The sequence below is a fragment of the Hippichthys cyanospilos genome, chromosome 11 (assembly GCF_059441005.1).
Source record: "Hippichthys cyanospilos isolate Australia breed blue-spotted pipefish chromosome 11, RoL_Hcya_1.0, whole genome shotgun sequence".
NCBI classification, from domain to species: Eukaryota; Metazoa; Chordata; class Actinopteri; order Syngnathiformes; family Syngnathidae; genus Hippichthys; species Hippichthys cyanospilos.
The window spans coordinates 2,870,001-2,890,000 of record NC_142379.1 but is presented as its reverse complement, the minus strand read 5'-3'; the positions used below and the strand labels follow the sequence as shown (position 1 = coordinate 2,890,000).

Genomic DNA, 20,000 nt, shown 5'->3' with positions numbered 1-20,000 from the left:
ATGAGCAATGAGCGGGGATCGACGCGCGGATTTACGAGACGGGCGGAGTTGACGGCCGCTCGTCAATCAAGCGTGACCGCGACGGCGGGGTCGTTAGCGCCGCCGATCGATACTCGTCGCGTGGAGCAAATGAGGCGTGATTAGCGGGGATCAAGCGTCTCTGGGGCGGGGACGGCAGGCGGGCGGATGAGCCACGGGAAGTTGAGTCCGATGTGGACACAAATCGATGGGAGCTAAAGAGTTTTGCATCAGCGGGGGGAGGCAAGATTGCAAGACACCTTGAAGTTTTGCGGGACCACAAGGACGAGCTTACTCATACAAGAATAGTCTCTTCAGACCCAGCCTATTCATTTGTGTCCACTGTAGAGGACATTTGTCTGTTTTTTTGTCTTTCCAAGGATGTCTTATGTGATCCTTCCGTGACCCAGCCTATTCATTTGTGTCCACTGTAGAGGACATGTTTTTTTTTTGTCTATTTCGCTTTGAGCTAGCCTACTAAGTCCTAATGAGCCCGAATGAAGACATCTCGATCTTTCCAAGGATGTCTTATGTGATCCTTCCGTGACCCAGCCTATTCATTTGTGTCCACTGTGGGGGACATTAGTTTTTGGTCTTTATTTTTTGACTTATTGGAGTTACATCTCTAACTGCTAATGCGCTCAGTAGGGGGCCTCCTGGCCTTTCCGATGTTGTCTCATGATGAGACCGGGCCTATTCATTTGTGTCCACTGTGGGGGACATTAGTTTATGGTCTTTATTTTTTGACCTATTGGAGTTACATCTCTAAATCTTAATGCGCTCAGTAGAGGGCCTCCTGGCCTTTCCAATGATGTCTCATGAGCCTCCTGAGACCTATTCATTTATGTCCACTGTGGAGGACATTCGTTTTTGGTCTATATCTTTTGACTCATTCCAGCGAGCCCACTAAGTCCTAGTGTTTTCAGTAGAGGACATCCTGGCCTTTTCCAAGATGTCTAATGTGATCCTCCCGAGACTCAACTTATTCATTTACGTCCACTGCAGGGGACATAGTTTTTGGTCCATATCAGTGATTTTTAACCTGGGTTTGATGGACCCCTAAGGGTTTGGTCTCAGGGGTTCGGTGGAGCCTCCACGATTTATTCCGAGTTCATCAAGTGCGCTGGTTTGTGATGTTCATACATGATTCATTTTGTGCACCAGTGAAAAATCATCCTGTATAACTCCGTCTTGCATTTGGACGTAACGGACACAGCAGTGGACAGAAATGAATAGGCCTGATCTCAGGAGGATATTTGTGGTTTCTGCATCGAGACAGGCAGCTGAATTCCAAATATGGAGTCAATATTTTTCAAGGTGAATCCTCGAAAGGATCATTAAACCTTGACGGCTTACTCTGCCCGTATTAGAAGGCAAAAAAGCGTGACAATTTAATGTTGCGCATCTGTCTAGCATGCTGTTATCCCAACCTTTTGCCCAAGGATTTACATTTTTTTTTGAGATGGACAAATTCTATATAAATATCGGTCAAATTATTGGTAATATTGGTCAATTTTCAGGGATTTTGAGGCTCGCGAAATGAATGGATGGATGGACATCATATTTGCCAGTGTTGTTGGTAACGATTTTTCTTATACGTTTTTTTTTTTGCAGACATCGGGGAGTTCAGCACAAAAACCAGGGGCGCCGTGTCAGTGCGAGAAGGCCAAGGCGTCGTCCTCATGTGCATGCCGCCCCCGCACTCTCCAGGTGAGATCGCTTTGATTGGCAAGAAATCGTGTTTTGATGATTTTTGTTGACGAAAACTAGAACGTGACCCCATATACGATGTCACAGTGCTCATTTTAGCCCCGGAAACTGTTGGGTCCCCTGGTCTCGCTATACTGAAACGCTATGGGTCCCAACAGAAATTTTAGGAGTCCCAAAAATTGCGCAATAAAAAGGACAAAGTAAGTCTCTGGTTAGGGTCTCTTCTGAAGGTTTCTTATTTTCCCCATTTGAGTTTTTGAGTTTTTTCTTCCTCATCTGATAGCTTTGTTCAGGGGATACGTTTGTTTATTTGTGGTGTTCTGTGTGATTTCTCCTCACCTATTTGATACTGGAGATTCGGGGCTATAAAAATAAACTTGACTTTATTTGACTTAAGGTTCAAACTGTATTAACAAGACGGGAGCAAAAACCAACAACAGATGTCTCAGCAAAATGTATTAAAATAATAGACTGAGCTGACGTGTGGCATCCATCATCTTCATATCGTAAACGCTGATATAACGTAGTCCATTTTGGTGGAAAAGTCCACTTTTTACTTTGAGTGATCAAAATGCGTTTTGTTCCTCTTCTCGATCTTCCGAAGCGTTTCGTTTTTGCTTTTTACTTTCTGGCTCATTATTACACGATTGCGTATTATTTGACTTGCCACTGATGCTAAAACCTTTGCCAAATTGTCGTTGTTTCGGGCGTAAAGATAGCACTTTTTCGGGCATTTTTGCCATAACGAGTTCCTGCAGACAAACTCTTACGACAACGAGATCTCGGGTATGAACCTATGAGATCAAAACCAACGTGGCAGACGAAGTTGTAAAAAAATGCTCGTAATTGGGCAAGTTCCCATGGACGCACGTGATTTGAATGCGACCCTATCAAACATTACGCGTGTAGGACGCAGGGACGCAGGCAAACAAGAGCACCGTTTCCGAAAACTAGAAATGGCCAGAAACAGAACCGCGCAAGATTAAAATCCTCAATTTGTCAAGAGTCTTAATCCGGACCACGGTCCTGTATAGTTTAAATTCTGATTTTCGTCGGATACGCTAAGTTGTCCTTTTCCCGCCGCTCCGATTCCCTGGCAGAGGCCCATCGGAGCGTGCCGCAGAACACGACATCCTAGAGAGGCAATTTGCAGGATCATTAGCAAGGAAAGGCAACGTTGCCGGATGTATAAAAGCATATCTGGCCCGAGCTGTCCTCTAATGTACGCCGGCTCTTGTGAACGAGAGTGAGTCACTCGGAAACGGCGGCCGCAATGCGCCGCCGCGCTGCACCTGTGGGAGCGTTTGCCGAGTGCTCTTCAGCCCTCTGTTCCCACTTTGAGAAGCAATTTTTTTTTTAGATATCATTAGGGCTGAAGCCGTCCACCAATCGGGTACTTGCTATCGGGAACAATATAAAAAAAACATATCTACTTGGTTTAGGAATAACTAGCGAAACAGAAGACTTCAAAAAAGACGGGCAAATTCGGACCTAAATTAAAATTGTACGTAGACGCAGACAATTTTCCACTCCGGGAACATTAATAGCATTTTTGACAAATTTCTTTCCTCTTGGTTTATGGAACAAAGTAGTGGAGAGGACTTTAGAGGAAATAGTTTCTTCAAAAGTGATCAGTAGGAATGGCGACTGCCACTGGAGTCGCTTAATTGTGTTTATACGAAAAGCTCTCGCCAGCCTATATGGAGTAATTGAGAGCTACTAGCTGCTAATGCTGCTAGCGTCTAAAGCTGCGCTGCAATATTAGCTGCTAGACGATGTTCGATACCATGTCAGCGTAATTCTTTTTTAAGCATCCTTCATTAGCATAATGCCTTATATTGGCTGGTCATTCAAAGACACATTTATGAGTGTTTATAGCGTCCTAACGTTCATTTTTTTTTTCCAAAATTAGGCTGAAGAGGGCTTTGAAAATAGCTGACACTGAATTTGAGATAATATAGTTGAAAACTATAACAAGGACAAAAAAAATATTAAAAATGGAAAGTCTTAATGAGTCTTAAATAAAAGCAATGTTAAATGTTGATTTTTCATATAATTTAAATCTATTTTACGTATGTAAATACATGTGTTTTTTTTGTCATTTTCAGGGTCATTTTACAGTTTTTGTTATTTAAAATATCGCCAGTTCAAAAATTAGTTTGCGATGCACCTTTTGTCTAATATTTTTTTTTAAACTATTATGTCAATATTGTATTCAAAGTAACTTAAAATCAGTATACATTTCACACAGCATTTTTTTTTTTAAAGTTTGTTGGTTTTGTTATGAGTTAAAATCGACTAGAATCTTAACTGTCCATAATCACTCAGCAAATAAATAAACGCTAAACGTTGTCTAATAAAAATGGTAAATACGTTGGGAAAAAAAATATCGGACGCAAAAAATGGTTTCTAAAAGTGCTTGTGGACCTCCAATAAACATAATGCACTTTTTTTATGCATTTGTAGGCATTTCTTCTTCTGGCATTTTCCCTCTTTCGGTAAAAGCCGTCGTTTTACTTATTTATCCGCTTGGCGTACCCGTGTTTTTTTTTTTCCGACTGACTTATCTCGTGACAGCATTTTTAAGCATTTTTGACAGTTACGCAGAAGCGCAGTCGGAGTTCCCTGTTTTTCCAAGGTAAATCATCTTTCAGACGCCGATGATCGATAATGGCGTCTCCGCTCGGCCTAGAACCAAACGGCCCGCCGACCGGCGCCGCTCTCTCGCGCTCTGTGAGGTCAATACACCTCTGGAGTCTTTTATTTGAACGCTGCGCTTTCTTTTGAGTGCAGTCAGCCCATAACAGCAGGAGATGATGCAGCGCCAGTGATTTTCTGTCCAAGGAACACGCAAGATGTGCGGCCATGCGGATTTTGTTTTGCGTTTTCACTTTTAATGGGACCATGTAAATTGCGGTGAGACGCGCTGCGTAGTTTCCCCGCGTGCAAAACGGACGAGTTGACCTCGAATGGACTCCACGGATGTCGAGCTACCGTCGTACGCGAAGTTAATTAAATCTTGAATTAAAAAAGCTTATAGAGTCGCTGTACTGTTATCCCTTCTCGTTTTCATCCCTAGGCTGCAGTCGGATAGAAGAAAAGAAAGCTGTTATAAATATGTCATCAAATTTGTTGAAAAGGTCGTTTTCAAGTGTGGACTTGTCCACCCGCCAATATTGTCAATAATAATTATCGAAATGTGAAGGAAGCAAATGCAATTTATTTCGTTTATTATTTTTAATTGGCCGGAGTGGCATTTTTTTCCGCCATAAAAATGCCCTGGCCTATAAAAATCCATCTGGGTCAGACCTTGATTTTTAATTGCTTCTACCACTACTGCTAAGTCAAATTTTTTTTAAAGTTGAATATAAACTGTGCGTAAAAGCTGACTGTTTTATTCTCTAGAAAATGAGTGAGATTTTAGAAATATCTTCCCATTTGATTTATGAAACAAATTGATGTGATTTTTTTCTCGCTAAAACAAGACAATTGAGTGAACCTGGTTGGTTCAAAAGTGATCAGTGGGAACGGCAACTCAAGTCATTTACGCCCATTAAACTGACTTTTATACATTTTTTTCGGCTGATTTTTATACCAACAATTTAAGAACGAATTCGGTTCACTAATGAAACAAACAATTGAGTCAACCTGGTTCGTTCAAAAGTGATCAGTGGGAACGGCAACTCTAAGTCATTTACGCCCATTAAACTGACTTTTATACATTTTTTTCGGCTGATTTTTATACCAACATTTTAAGAACGAATTCGGTTCACTAATGAAACAAACAATTGAGTCAACCTGGTTCGTTCAAAAGTGATCAGTGGGAACGGCAACTCTAAGTCATTTACGCCCATTAAACTGACTTTTATACATTTTTTTCGGCTGATTTTTATACCAACATTTTAAGAACGAATTCGGTTCACTAATGAAACAAACAATTGAGTGAACCTGGTTGGTTCAAAAGTGATCAGTGGGAACGGCAACTCTAAGTCATTTACGCCCATTAAACTGACTTTTATACATTTTTTTCGGCTGATTTTTATACCAACGTTTTAAGAACGAATTCGGTTCACTAATGAATTTCCTCCAGCATGTTTTTTTATTTTTTTAATTGACGTATTCAAATTACTCGATTCCTAGCGTTTCGGCCCCGATTGAATCAACTTTTCCTTGTACGGCGTCCGCGCAGGTTTCCCAAATCCATTGCGCTAAACCTCCAAAAGCCTTCAACGGGCGTACCTAATATTGTGACGAAAACCTTCAATTAGCGCGCTTCGGTCAGCCGTGCGGATTTACCGCGATATCGATCAGGGAAGGTGGCACATGACCTTGCATTATGTCGGCGACAAGACTTTTATTGCACTTTCAGCAGGAAGATTTACCAAGCAAGCAAAAAGGAGCGCGCGCGTGCGCACGCGGCGGCGTAATCCCTCCCGCCATCCCTTTATCAAATAGTCCTTTTAGTAGATTAAAGCCGTAATGCCACCTAGTTAAGCTTCCAGCGCCCAATTGAGTTCAAGTGTTTCCAGATGCGATCGACGCTGACACGGCACTTTATTCATTTTCAAATATGTTTGGCTTTGAAGCGAGCGGCCGGGCGCTCCTCTCGCTCTCTAGTGGTGACAGATAACGCATGCAAATACTGGCAGGCCACGTCCAGGAGATTAATTTGTCGCCCGCTTCATCTTTTTCCCCCCGCGTGCGTTCACGGAGGAGAAGCTAAGCAACTGGAGTGCGTCCTACTTTGTGCGTCTTCCGTCCTTTTGATTAGTCGCCGCTTAGCGTTTATTTATGTCGCCGTCTCTTTGTGTCGCGGTAGCGCTAGCTTGAATTAGCTTGAATTAGCTTTGTCTTTTTTTTTTCGTTGGTGACTATAAACGTCGAAACGTTTTTTTTTTTTTTTTATTGGGCTAGCAGTGAATGAGATAATAATTATTTTATTCGGGATTAGGGCCAGTGAGGGACCAGGAGGCAAAAAAGTGGGCAGGATCTTCATTTTTCAGATTCATATTTTCGAATTCTGACTTCCGAGCGTCAAAATGAGAATAGTCAGATTTCTGAGAGTGAAGTCAGAATTCTCACTTTAATGTGAAAATTCAGGAACTGGTGAAAATTCCAAGTCAGTATTTTCATTCATTTTCATTTTCATTCATTTTCATTCATTTTAAATTCATTTTAAATCCTCACATTAGTCCGAATTCTGATTTTGAAAGTGGAAATTCTGAAAAATTCTGTTAGGTCAGAAGTACTATCCTCAGATGTCTGACTTCAAAGTCACTTTAAATTCTCACTTTTGGTCAGAATTCTTAGTAAGAGTTTCGCCAAAATTCTGACTTTGTGGTCAGAATTCTCACTTCCAACCTCGAAGATGAGAAATGAAAATTCAGACTTCTCTTTCAGAATTCAAATTTTATTGTTAGAATTATTCCTCACTTTATTGGTTTTATTGTCAGAATTTCACTTGAAATTGAGAATTCTGACTTTATTCTCAGAACTCTAACATGAAAGTTAGACTTATTTCTTTACAGTCACAATTCTCACTTGATGACTTTTTTCCCCTAAAAATCAGAACTCTCACTTCATTCTCATGAAATCAGAATTGTGACAAGTGTGAATCCCACTAAAGTTTTTTTTCATTTTTTTTGTCAATGTCCCTTATCCTTTTCTGTATTTTTCACCATTTTCTTTATTTTTCCATTTGTATTTGTATGACTTCTTTTTCAATTCTACTTTATTCCATGTACTTTTTTGGGCGTGTTTCCCACTCACATCCACATGCCAAAATGTCCATGATGACATTCAAAGGTCCTTTTAAATCTGCTGTTCCTTTGCCGTTGTTTTTTTGTTCTTTTAAAAAAAAAAAACCTTTTACAGTGGCGTCTGTGTCTTTATCTGCGACGGGACATTTACTTTTAGTCAATTACCGAACGGCGTAATGCTGATAACAGACTGTAAACTACGAATTAAAGACGTCCTTTGCCACATAACGAGGTAATGAAGGTCTTCCGTTAGTACGTTTTAGTTGCTCGGCTGCCTTCTGTCTTGTCGTGCTTTAATTTTGTTCACCAGCATTTGATTACGGTCTTATTTAACACTTCAATTAATTCAATTTGCAGGCATTTTTAAAGTAGTATTTTCGATGTAAGAATTCCCAATGGGAACATCGTACAGTACATGAACATGTAAAAAAAAAATACAGTGGACCCCGGGTTGCAGCGTCCCTGGCTTACGTTTTTTTCACGTTGCGATGTGGAATACGGAGTTATTCGTACCCTGTTGATGGGATTTTCCCCGCTTTGCGACAAAAACAACTGTCATGACCCTAGGGGCTTGGCTGTATTTATGTTGTTTCATCTCCATCTGCAGGCGTTTTTAGGTAAAAGCACTTATTTTCTGTTGCCGTCACATGACGGAGATGCTGGTCTGCTATCGGTCGGCCTCACTCGTTTCAAAATGGCGGAACGGTAAAGCTTTGCTCGATTGTGAGTGGTTACAAAACCATATTTATAGTGCATTTTACTGCTTAATTCAAAGTTGAACGGGTTAGCCAAGATGGCTAGTGATGTTAAAGAGACAAGTAAGAAGATGATTTATTTGGAGACGAAGCTGGAGATAATCAAGAAATATGAAGCTAGCCTAGCCTAGCCTAGCCTAGGCTACCCTTACTAGACAATATGGGCATGACAAGCGCCACTCAAAGGTAAATAAATCCTTTCTATATTTTTTATTTATGATGTTTTTCGATTGTAAACATGTATATTATATCTACGTAGCACTTAACGTAACACGGGGGCCCAATGTACACTGTATAATTTTTAAATTTCGTCAGAAAGGTTTCGTCTCGTACGTTATGGAGAACTCTTCCCTGGACGCGCTATCCATGTCGGGGTTCAGTGAAAATGTTCGATTCTTATCGATAAATAAGGGCCAATCAGGCCTTGAGTGAGCAATCTGGAATTTAGACGTACAAATCTTTATCGTCATATTTATCGAGGAGTTAAAGGTCGCGGTTTTTGTCGTTCCTTATCTGTCGGTCAGAGATCGTCTACAGCTGGGTGCTGAACGAGTTCCCGTCGTTCGTGGCCGAGGACAGCCGGCGCTTCATCTCGCAGACCACGGGCAACCTGTACGTGTCCAAGGTGCAGCCGTCGGACGTGGGCAGCTACATCTGCCTGCTCAAGAACACGGCCACCAACGCCCGCGTGCTCAGCCCGCCCACGCCGCTCACGCTCCGAACGGACGGTGAGTCCTCTCCTCGTCCTCTCCTCGTCCTCGTCCTCTTTCCTCGTCCTCCGCGCTCTTTAGACTTTTCCCTATTTCCACTTGCTCACCCCAAGGACGTGTACATTCATTTGAAAGGGGAAAAAAAAATGTTTCAATTAAGTTAGCCTTCCATTTTTATTTATTGCATGCAGCAGCTTCTAATATATTGCGTGTAGGATTTATTTTTCCCTTTTTTGTGGTTGGCAGTCCTGCACAATGCCACCCTGAATTGGGGAAAAAAAAAAAAAAAAAAAAAATATATATATATATATATATATATATATATATATATATATATAAATATATATAAATATATATATATATATATATATATATTTGTAAACATGCATGTTCAAAAGTAGATTATAGCTATAATCTGCATTACACATTCAATTTTTGTTAATAATAACTGCATATGTTATGGACAGGAAATATTATATAATGTCATCTTGTTTCTGACTCATCTTCCCAAAAAGGTGCATTCATATATAACAACTACATGACCTTTTAGCAAAACGTTCTGTTCCAATTAATTTGCTCTTAAATTGAAAAGACAACTGTACTTGTTCAGCAGTGAAAAGCGATAAATTAAATTTGCTAATACAGAAAATCTGTTTTTAAATATTCCGTACCTCCCGAAGCGTCACCCGTATTTAAAAAACGTTTTTCGTGAATCGACCTGCCTCGTGGCTTCCAAGTTTCTGCTGCGCACCCACGCTTTTTTTTTTTGACGCGGTCCCCGGCGGTGCAGGTAAAGGGCCCGGGTGCCCGGAAAGCAGAGCCCCGCGTCGCTTTGCATCTTCATTACATGATGACATTATTAAATGATGACATTATTGGATGCCCTCCAGCAGAAAAAAAAAGTCCGATGCTTTAACCTTTTACTAAATCATCCGTGGGGCTTGGCTAAGTCTTAGCTCTTAACCCATTCAATCCCAAATACCTATTTTTCCTTTTCTTTTTAAATATATTTATGTATATATACGTCTACAATTTCTTGAATTTATTTTGCAGTTCCCCGGTTCGAAAAGCACCGACATCATACGTTGCGCTCGTAAGCGAAAAGCAAACACGGCGGTCAATTTCACAAATAAGAGCCCGTGATTTCCAAGCAAGGCAAGTCACATTGGCCCGCCCCTCCCCCACTCTCCCTCGGTGACCCCCTGCCGCCATATTGCTCATCCCGCTTTTAGAACGGGGAAAATTGCGTTGGCACAACTCGCCACAGACGGGTCCAAATGTTGGCGCGCCGGTCACGGGTGGCGACCAATCGCACGGTGCAATCTGTGTCTCACTAAAAGTGATTACACGGGATACGCCCCGAAGCTGCACTTGTGTGTGTGTGTTCGGTGAGGACCAAACTGTCTTTGTGGGGACCTCTTTGAATTGTGGGGACCGTTTGGCGGACCTCTTTTGTGGGGTCAAGACTTGATTTTAGAGGATAGGTTTGAATTGGATTTTGGTTGGGGTTAGGGTTAGGATTAGGCACTCTGTTGTAACGGTCAAGGTTAGGGTTAGGGACTATGAAATGCATTATGTAAATTCGTTGTCCCCACTACAATAGAAAACTCCAATATTTGTGTGTGTGTGTGTGTTTGCGTGCATGCACAAGCCCACATGCCCAGCTCACGGTTATCATCCGTAACCAAGGCTCTTAATCAAAACAAGCATCTGGGCTCCATTACAAGCCGCTAGACGCCATTGATCGTCAGTTCGCATCCCGCCTCCAGTGGGGGCGTGTCCACGAACCTTATCTTTGCAGCGCCCTGTAGCGGGCCCCCGCGTTACGAGGCTAGCTTCGTATATCCAGCTTCCTTTCCATATTAATCATCTTCTTACTTCTTTCTTTAACAACCGAACAAAGCTTTACCCTTCCGCCATTTTGAAACGAGTGAGGCCGACCAATAGCGAGCCAGCATCTCCGTCAAGTGAAGGCAACAGAAAAAAGGATGCAATTACCTAAAAACCCCTGCAGATGGAGACGAAACAACGCAAATACAACCAAGCCCCTGGGGTCATGACAGTTTTTTTGTCGCAAAACCAGGAAAATACCATAAAAAAGGGACAAAAACGCCATGCTGCTTACTAATGGCTTCAGCCATTATCCTTCCACCTGAATGGAAAAGAAGTGAAAGGCCGTTTACCTGAGGCGCAACGGCTATAGAAACTATAAGGTAATATTCACGGCGTGCCTTTTCATCGCCATCTTCTTCATTTCAAAGTAGAACAAAGCCAAAGAGGAGAAGAAAGCATTTCGACCTTGTTCAATCTGACCGCAGACTTGAAAGCGCCGCCACGATGACGGCTGGTAATGTTCGAGCCTCAGACATTCTCTGCGCATTATTTCTTTTATTTCTATCAAGGATGAGGGTGTGAGATTGAATTAGTGATTTTTTTTTTTTATTTTTTTTCCCCCCGATATGATAAAGTCAAGAAATGAAACATTTCACATTTATTACTCCATATTTTGTGGCCATGAATGCACTGAATGAAATTTTAATAGTCGCGCATGAAAAAAACATGGGATCGCCGATATTACCTCATTCAATCCCAAAGCCATTTTTAGCAATTTTTTTTACAATTATCGTCTAAAAGAGTGTCAAAAATGATTGCTGCTGAATGGATTACGTTCTAAAAAAAAATAATAAATAAATACATTAATTAAAATTACATTACTTATGCAATTCTGTACTTAAATCACTTTAGGTAATTAAGTCCTAAAGTCATTGATAACTTTAGCTATTTGAGTGCTAAAGTCATTGATTTTTTTTTTTTTCAGTAATTAAGTAAATTATGACTTTATTTAAATCAGTTGGTGAATTATTTGTCTGCTTAAGATCATCAGAAACTAGACTAATGCATTTAAGTACTTAAGCACTGAAGTAATTGATTACTCCATGGTTAAGGATTGCTTTCGGTAATCGATTACTTAACATAGTCAAGTGCTGAAGTATTTCAGTATTTTAAGTAATTAAGTTTGAAAGTAATTGATTACTTTAGATACTAAAGCACTTGAATAATTGATTACCTCGGGTAGTTGAGTGCTAAAGTATTTCATTATTTTCCGTGATTGAATACTTAAACACTTTATTTTACTTATACAACACTTTACATTACCCAAGTAATCAATTACTAAAGTAATTTGATACCTTAGGTAATCAAGTATGAAGAGAATACTTTCGATACTAATGTACAGAAGTAACATTTACTTTAAGGTCAATTATGGATTGCTTTAGATACTCAAGTTCTATAAATAATCTGTACTACATTAAGTATATAAAGTAATCAACTACCATAGTGCTTAAGTACATAAAGTAATTGATTACTCTTGTACTTAACCCTTGTGCGGTATTTTGTCCAATCCTTTGAGCATTACGTGAAAGGCATTTCAGATCAAAGTGAAAGCATTGAAAGAAGACACTCGGGAGCTGAAATTTCACCCAGATTGTGACATCTCAGAATTCTGTGTCATCCTTTGGCTAAAAGACTTCAAAAATACTTCAAGAATGCTGTGGAAGTAAATGACCAAAAAATGGGCAATATACCGCACAAAGGGTGTCAAATTCAAGGCCCGGGGGCCAGATCCGGCCCGCCATGTTATTTTATGTGGTCCGCAAAATTATGATTTGACTTCAGGTTTCTGGATAAAATAAGACATTTTCCCATTATCAATCTCTTTTTTGAACAGTTTTTGATGGCCCCTGATACCAAAACTAGCTCAGTACGTGACGAAATTTGATTTGACTTTACAATCTTTCCAGCCCTCTGGAAAGATTGTAAATCGTGGCCCATGATAAAAATGAGTTTGACACCCCTGACCTAAAATAATCGATTACTATTTAAGTACTTAAAGTACGTGTCATCTTGGAATTGAAAAAATAAAGCGTTTTGAGCACTGAATGATTTAAAAACCGAGGCGAAACTGACGTAAAAAAAAATTCCAACTAAACTGGTGGGATTTACTTACCAAAACCAAACCAATAATTTGTCGTCTTTATTGTTTTCTTTCCCCGAATCAGCCGGTGGGCCGTACGCCGTGACACGACGGTCCAATGGATATTAATGGCCGCCTAATAATCGACCTAAAATAATCGATTACTATTTAATTACTTAAAGTAAGTACTTGTAATCTTGGAATTGAAAAAAAGTGTTTTGAGCACTGAATGATTTAAAAACCGAGGCGAAACTGACGTAAAAAAAAATTCCAACTAAACTGGTGGGATTTACTTTCCACAACCAAACTAATAATTTGTCGTCTTTATTGTTTTCTTTCCCCGAATCAGCCGGTGGGCCGTACGCCGTGACACGACGGTCCAATGGATATTAATGGCCGCCTAATAATCGACCTAAAATAATCGATTACTATTTAATTACTTAAAGTAAGTACTTGTAATCTTGGAATTGAAAAAAAGTGTTTTGAGCACTGAATGATTTAAAAACCGAGGCGAAACTGACGTAAAAAAAAATTCCAACTAAACTGGTGGGATTTACTTTCCAAAACCAAACTAATAATTTGTCGTCTTTATTGTTTTCTTTCCCCGAATCAGCCGGTGGGCCGTACGCCGTGACACGACGGTCCAATGGATATTAATGGCCGCCTAATAATCGACCTAAAATAATCGATTACTATTTAATTACTTAAAGTAAGTACTTGTAATCTTGGAATTGAAAAAAAGTGTTTTGAGCACTGAATGATTTAAAAACCGAGGCGAAACTGACGTAAAAAAAAATTCCAACTAAACTGGTGGGATTTACTTTCCAAAACCAAACTAATAATTTGTCGTCTTTATTGTTTTCTTTCCCCGAATCAGCCGGTGGGCCGTACGCCGTGACACGACGGTCCAATGGATATTAATGGCCGCCTAATAATCGACCTAAAATAATCGATTACTATTTAATTACTTAAAGTAAGTACTTGTAATCTTGGAATTGAAAAAAAGTGTTTTGAGCACTGAATGATTTAAAAACCGAGGCGAAACTGACGTAAAAAAAAATTCCAACTAAACTGGTGGGATTTACTTTCCAAAACCAAACTAATAATTTGTCGTCTTTATTGTTTTCTTTCCCCGAATCAGCCGGTGGGCCGTACGCCGTGACACGACGGTCCAATGGATATTAATGGCCGCCTTAAGCGCAAGAACAAATAAAAGGAGGCTCGGTCTTCTCGCGCGAGCGGAGGAGGCGCGCCGTTAGTCATGTCACCGCCGCAGCGATAGCGGCTCATGTCCTCGTGACGCGGATTGTCGAGCAGATTGCTTATCCCGGCCTACGTTGGCACATTGTGTAGGTACATCATCTTAATGACCGGTTCCTCGGCTTCCATTTAACACGGCTAACTCGCTCCGTTGTTAATGCGCTCCCTCTGCCAAAGAGCCGCAGCGTGTGCCGACGTCTATTAACCTTCTTAAAATAAACACCGCGCACAAAAAAAAAAAGAAGAAGACGGTGTGGAGATAAAGAGGAAATGCGATTCTTCTCTTTTATGCTCGTGTCGCCGCCCACGTTTAATAAAGTGTGAAAAGAGGGAGTGGATGGTTGGAAGATAAGGCAGATGGCGCACTTGATGTGGACGTGTGCGGCGCATCTTTGCAGTTGCTGAAGGAAGGCAACATCAACAATCTGCTATTTTTTTCTTTTACACGATCGTTGTAAACGATATCAAGTAAGAGGACTGAAGCTTAAATTCCAAGGTGTCAAACTCAAGGCCCGAGGGCCAAATCCGGCCCGCCACATCATTTTAAGTGGCCCGCACTGTGTAAGATTTAGACCGTTTTTCATTCAAAATGTATAAATTAAATGATTATAAAGTTCAAAAACTTGCAAATAAATGTGTTCTTAACGACCAACAGTATGCTTTAAATACAATCATAGGTCTAGAAAGACTAAGACGAACCCAGACTAGGCTGTAAAATAGTAACTCAAACCAGGCAAGATTGACTTTTCTTGCTAGCAAGGGACGACGAAGCTCCCACTCTCGTGTTCGCTTCAGAGCCGTCAGAGCACAGTCGCCCGCTTTTATTCAGCAAGGCATTACGCAATACGAGACAAAACAAAACAAACAAAGCCAGCCAGTCATTCATTTATACTCGTCTCTCTTACGTCATAAACCAAATCTCGGTTTCTAGATTGAAACATATTCTGCACAGTTTACATTTAAATTTAACGCCAATTATCCTCATCAGAATTTTTTTTGGTCTTTTTTATTCATAAAAAAAAACACTTTTAATATTTTTCTAGCCATATACCTGATTTTTCTTAGTATTCTTATTATAAAATGGCAACCCCTACTCACAATATAAGGCACTCCATTGTGGATTGGGAGTTATTTGGAACAGCCAATATCTTAATGACCACGTTTTTTTTTTTCCTTTAACCTTTTCCAGGTGTCATGGGTGAATACGAGCCCAAAATTGAGGTGCACTTCCCCGCCTCCGTTCTGGCTGCCAGGGGCGTCACCGTAAGACTGGAGTGCTTCGCGCTGGGCAAGTAAGTAAACAAGGACATAGCGTGCAAATAAACACTGGATATTTGCTGCGGCGCCTGATAAAATAATATTCGGAAGAAAAAAAGCACCAAAAAAAACGGCACAGCTCATCACCGCTCAGTTAATATTCCCAGTGTTTTCCTGTCCTCTTTAAACGTCTTTATTCCATTACATGACTTCTTCAGGCGGGATGTTAAGAGAGCGGGGAGAAGCGCGTGTGTGTATTAGACGGTCGGCGTATCCGCCCTTAGGGATGAGGCCTAATGTATGCGTTGTGTGTGTTTCCCGTCTCCGTGTTGAATGAACGAACGGAGCGGGACAAGGTTATATCGGCGCGGAAAATAAATGACATTGTAATAGTCGTCTGCCAGGAGGGAGAGTCCACAGAGAGTGCATTCCAAAAGCACTTAGCACACTTACTAAAGTTAGCGCTGCGCTAGCTGTCGGAAACGCTGAAAAGTTATTTCGACCCCCTCCGGGGAGGCTACGTTTGCGTGGGCCGAGGATGCTTGGTTTGTTTTACGCCAGCTGATGTTTTTCATGACGGGTAAATTGTCTCCCATCGATGGATTGTTTCAATTTTTAGTGGGAGCTAACGTTTTTGTTGCTAGCAAATCCAGGTCAAAGAATACAACAGTTAAGTTGTCACTGAGTGGGTCTTGGAGGAATTCGAGTACACGAATGCTTGAGGCATTTTTGTCTTGGTCCATTTACTTGCTTATTAGTTTAAATGTTGGAAAATACGTCAATCTAGTCATAGCAACAATGGTTTATGCGCTAACAACTTCAAAATTTAGTTCTGTTTACCAAATTATATATGGACACGAATGCACTGGTTTGCTTTTGTTTTGAAGTTATTCCCAGCAGCGATTAGCGATGTAAAAGTTTGACTCGTCTTTTTATTACGGCTGTTGCTCCTGGTGCGTACTAACAACAGCTACTGCCAACTCAGAATGCTAACAAATTACTGATTAAGCTAATATACGATACCCATTACCATTTTTTTTTACTGGTTGATGACTTAGCAGCTAGCTAACAGTGCTCAAGTGCTCCATATAGGCTGACGTGACGTAAATGACTCTGCACACTTTGATGCTAACAACCAAACAGTTGCCGTTCCTACTGATCACTTTAAAAAAAAACAAAAAAAAACATGTTGACTCACGAGTGCTGTTTCAGAGGGCAAATTCGTCTCACTGAGCAAAATTTATGGGGGTATATTGGTGTGACGGTTGTAAATGCCTGCATACTTTGATGCTGACAACCAGTTGCCGTTCCTACTGATCACTTACAAAAAAAAAAATACATGTTTACTCACGGATTCTGTTTTAGAGGGCAAATTCATCTCATTGAGCAAAATGTATGGGGGCAGATTGATGTGATGGTTGTAAATGACTACATACTTTGATGCTGACAACCAGATAGTTGCCGTTCCTACTGATCACTTACAAAAAAAATACATGTTGACACGGGTTCTGTTTTAGAGGGCAAATTCATATCATTGAGCGAAATAAATAGGGCCAGATTTTGTGTTTAAAATGTACTCTACTAGAATACCCCCAATGAGTGAAAATAAAGACCAAAAATGTCCACTACAAGGGACGCAAATGAACGACTCTAAGAAGGATCTCATTTAAAACGAACGACGTCAAAGGTCCATTCTTCATTCGTTTATTTTTACGTTATAGCATTCAGTTCCTCGGATACAGAAGTTTACTTCTTCATTTCACAGGCGACAAGTTTAAGACTTGGCGGACATCCCGGCCCAAAACCGAAACGAAGATTTATTGTTAATTCGAGCAAATTTAAACAAACAAAACAAAAACACGCCGCGACACATTTCCAATCTTCCCCGCAGAAGTCATTGGCTTTAGCGCAAAAATGATCTCGCATCACACACTTCATTATGTTTATAATTAGTCGGCATGAATTATTCATGGCTGTCTGTCATTGGGTGTCCCTAATCAAAAATAAATCACCGAAAAGCTCATCGGCGTTTACCTAGATTCCAATCAGCGTCGCTCATTACGCCGAGTTACTTCCCAAACACGGCGGCGCCGGGGACGGAAAATTCCGCCGGGGACGGAAAATTCCGCCGGCGGCAGCTGCGCCTGGCGCTCTCCTCAATAAACTCAATTCTGCTTGATAACTTTCCGTCGGAAAGCCATTTCCACTTAGTTGAGACGGATGGCGTTTCGACGCGGACTCTTACGGAAGCGCCGGTCCTTAGAATTGCGCGGGGAATGAAGTTAGAGGACGACCTTCCGTTTTCATCCGGGCCTCGAAGGAGACCGAAAACCCGAGTGCAAAAATGATGACCGTGATTCGCGGCGACATCGTGTTGCGCTCGAGAACAAAACTGCCGGCCTTGGAATACAACTCCCCCCGGCCGGCGTTGTTGACTCGCGTTGTCGTTCGGATCGTCAGATTAAAAATGTCCAAGAATGAACACTTTATTCTCATGTTATTTGTTCATTCGTATTTGTTAAATATATTCATATTTGTTCTTTAACCCGTTCAATGCCAGGGACGTATTTTCACATTTTTTTCTAAGACTCCAGACATTCAATGCCAGAGACGTAATTTCACGTATTGTAAGAGTCCGGACGTTCGATCCCATATGCTCAAGTACCGATTTAATTCTCAACTATCTCGAAGTTAATGTCCTTCACGTACTTAAGTATCAATTTAAAACTTAAGTATCTGGGACTTAACGTCCGGACTGTTAAAAAATGTGAAAAAACGTCCCTGGCATCGAATGAGTTAAATATCTGGAAATTAATGTCCCTAACGTACTCAAGTATCGATTGAATTCTTAAATATATGGAAATGAATGTCCTTAACGTACTTAAGTATCAATTTAACACTTAAGCATCTGGGACTTAATGTCCGGACTATTAAAAAAACGTGAAAATACGTCCCTGGCATCGAATGAGTTAAATATCTGGAAATGAATGTACTTAAGTATCGATTTAATTTTTAAATACCTGGAAGTTAATGTCCTTCACGTACTTAAGCATCAATATAACGCTTGAGTATCTGGGACTTAATGTCCGTACTCTTAAAGAAACGTGAAAATACGTCCCTGGCATCGAATGAGTTAAATATCTGGAAATGAATGTACTTAAGTATCGATTTAATTCTTAAATATCTGGAAGTCAATGTCCTTCAAGTACTTAAGTATCAATATAACGCTTGAGTATCTGGGACTTAATGTCCGGACTATTAAAAAAAACGTGAAAATACGTCCCTGGCATCGAATGAGTTAAATATCTGCAAATGAATGTACTTAAGTATCGATTTAATTCTTAAATATCTGGAAGTCAATGTCCTTCAAGTACTTAAGTATCAATATAAGGCTTGAGTATCTGGGACTTAATGTCCGGACTATTAAAAAAACGTGAAAATACGTCCCTGGCATCGAATGAGTTAAATATCTGGAAATGAATGTACTTAAGTATCGATTTAATTCTTAAATATCTGGAAGTCAATGTCCTTCAAGTACTTAAGTATCAATATAAGGCTTGAGTATCTGGGACTTAATGTCCGGACTATTAAAAAAACGTGAAAATACGTCCCTGGCATCGAATGAGTTAAATATCTGGAAATGAATGTACTTAAGTATCGATTTAACACTTAAGTACCTGCGATTGAACGTCCGGACTCTTAAAAAACGTGAAAATATGCATTGAATGAGTTAACAAGGAACATATATATTTTTGATTTTTATCTGAACACAGGATTATTTGATAGAATTTTCTGTAGACTATAAAAATATTTAATAGCTGCAGCCCGAGCTGCGATTGACCTTCCACGGCACAGTCAGCCGGGAAAGATTCCAACTTCTGAGCTGCAAACGCCGTAGAAAACGGATGGCGGGACGGATGGATCAAAGTGGGAACGTCGCTTTTTTTCATCCCGAGAAAAAAAATGGCGGCGGTTCAGAGAGTTTGGTCTCTCTCCGCTCCCTTTCGCTCGCGCCCCGAAACGTTTTGGAACCTTTCCCCCAAATTGCCGTGCAGCGGCCCACTCACTTCTGAGTTTAACTGACCCCGAGGGGAATCAAACTCCACAAATCCTGGCAGCCGCTCGTCGGGCCTCGGGGGGGCCGGCGGAACGGCGAGCGATCGGCGGGAGAGGGGCGCCTTGTTATAACAGCGGGCCGCGCTCCGGAGACGGATGTTTCTCGGAGGAGGAAGAAAAATACCCGGGTAGCTGCTAGGCAATACGGGGATCTTAATCGAGCGTGTGGAAGCCATCTCTCACCGGCGGCAGAGTCCATGCCGAGCCTTAATCGGGGAACCCTTCCCAAGGCGGGCGCGGCCACTGTGCTAATTGTGCTAATCGTGCTAATTGGCACGTCAGCTGCACGCAAATAAATCAAGTGAAGAAATAATGTGTACCCCCTTAAATGTCCTAGACGCTATCCAAAAGTCTGTAGCGGAGGCTTATTAGTGTAGTTTGTTTAACCCCCAAGGGAAATTTTGACCCGATTTTTTTCGTACAAAAATAGTATATGAGGCTA

At 40.9% G+C, this 20,000-nt stretch overlaps 1 protein-coding gene across 3 annotated transcripts in view; it reads left to right on the top strand.

The window, feature by feature from the left end:
- cntn5 (contactin 5) overlaps positions 1-20,000 on the top strand; it is a 151,610-nt gene that overhangs the window by 91,586 nt on the left and 40,024 nt on the right. For all 3 annotated transcript variants that reach the window (XM_088427826.1, XM_088427825.1, XM_088427827.1), the window contains 3 exons: positions 1,633-1,728; positions 8,767-8,970; positions 15,375-15,477. In XM_088427826.1, coding sequence (XP_088283952.1) covers positions 1,633-1,728; positions 8,767-8,970; positions 15,375-15,477 — 403 coding nt within the window. The remainder of the gene's footprint in view (positions 1-1,632; positions 1,729-8,766; positions 8,971-15,374; positions 15,478-20,000) is intronic.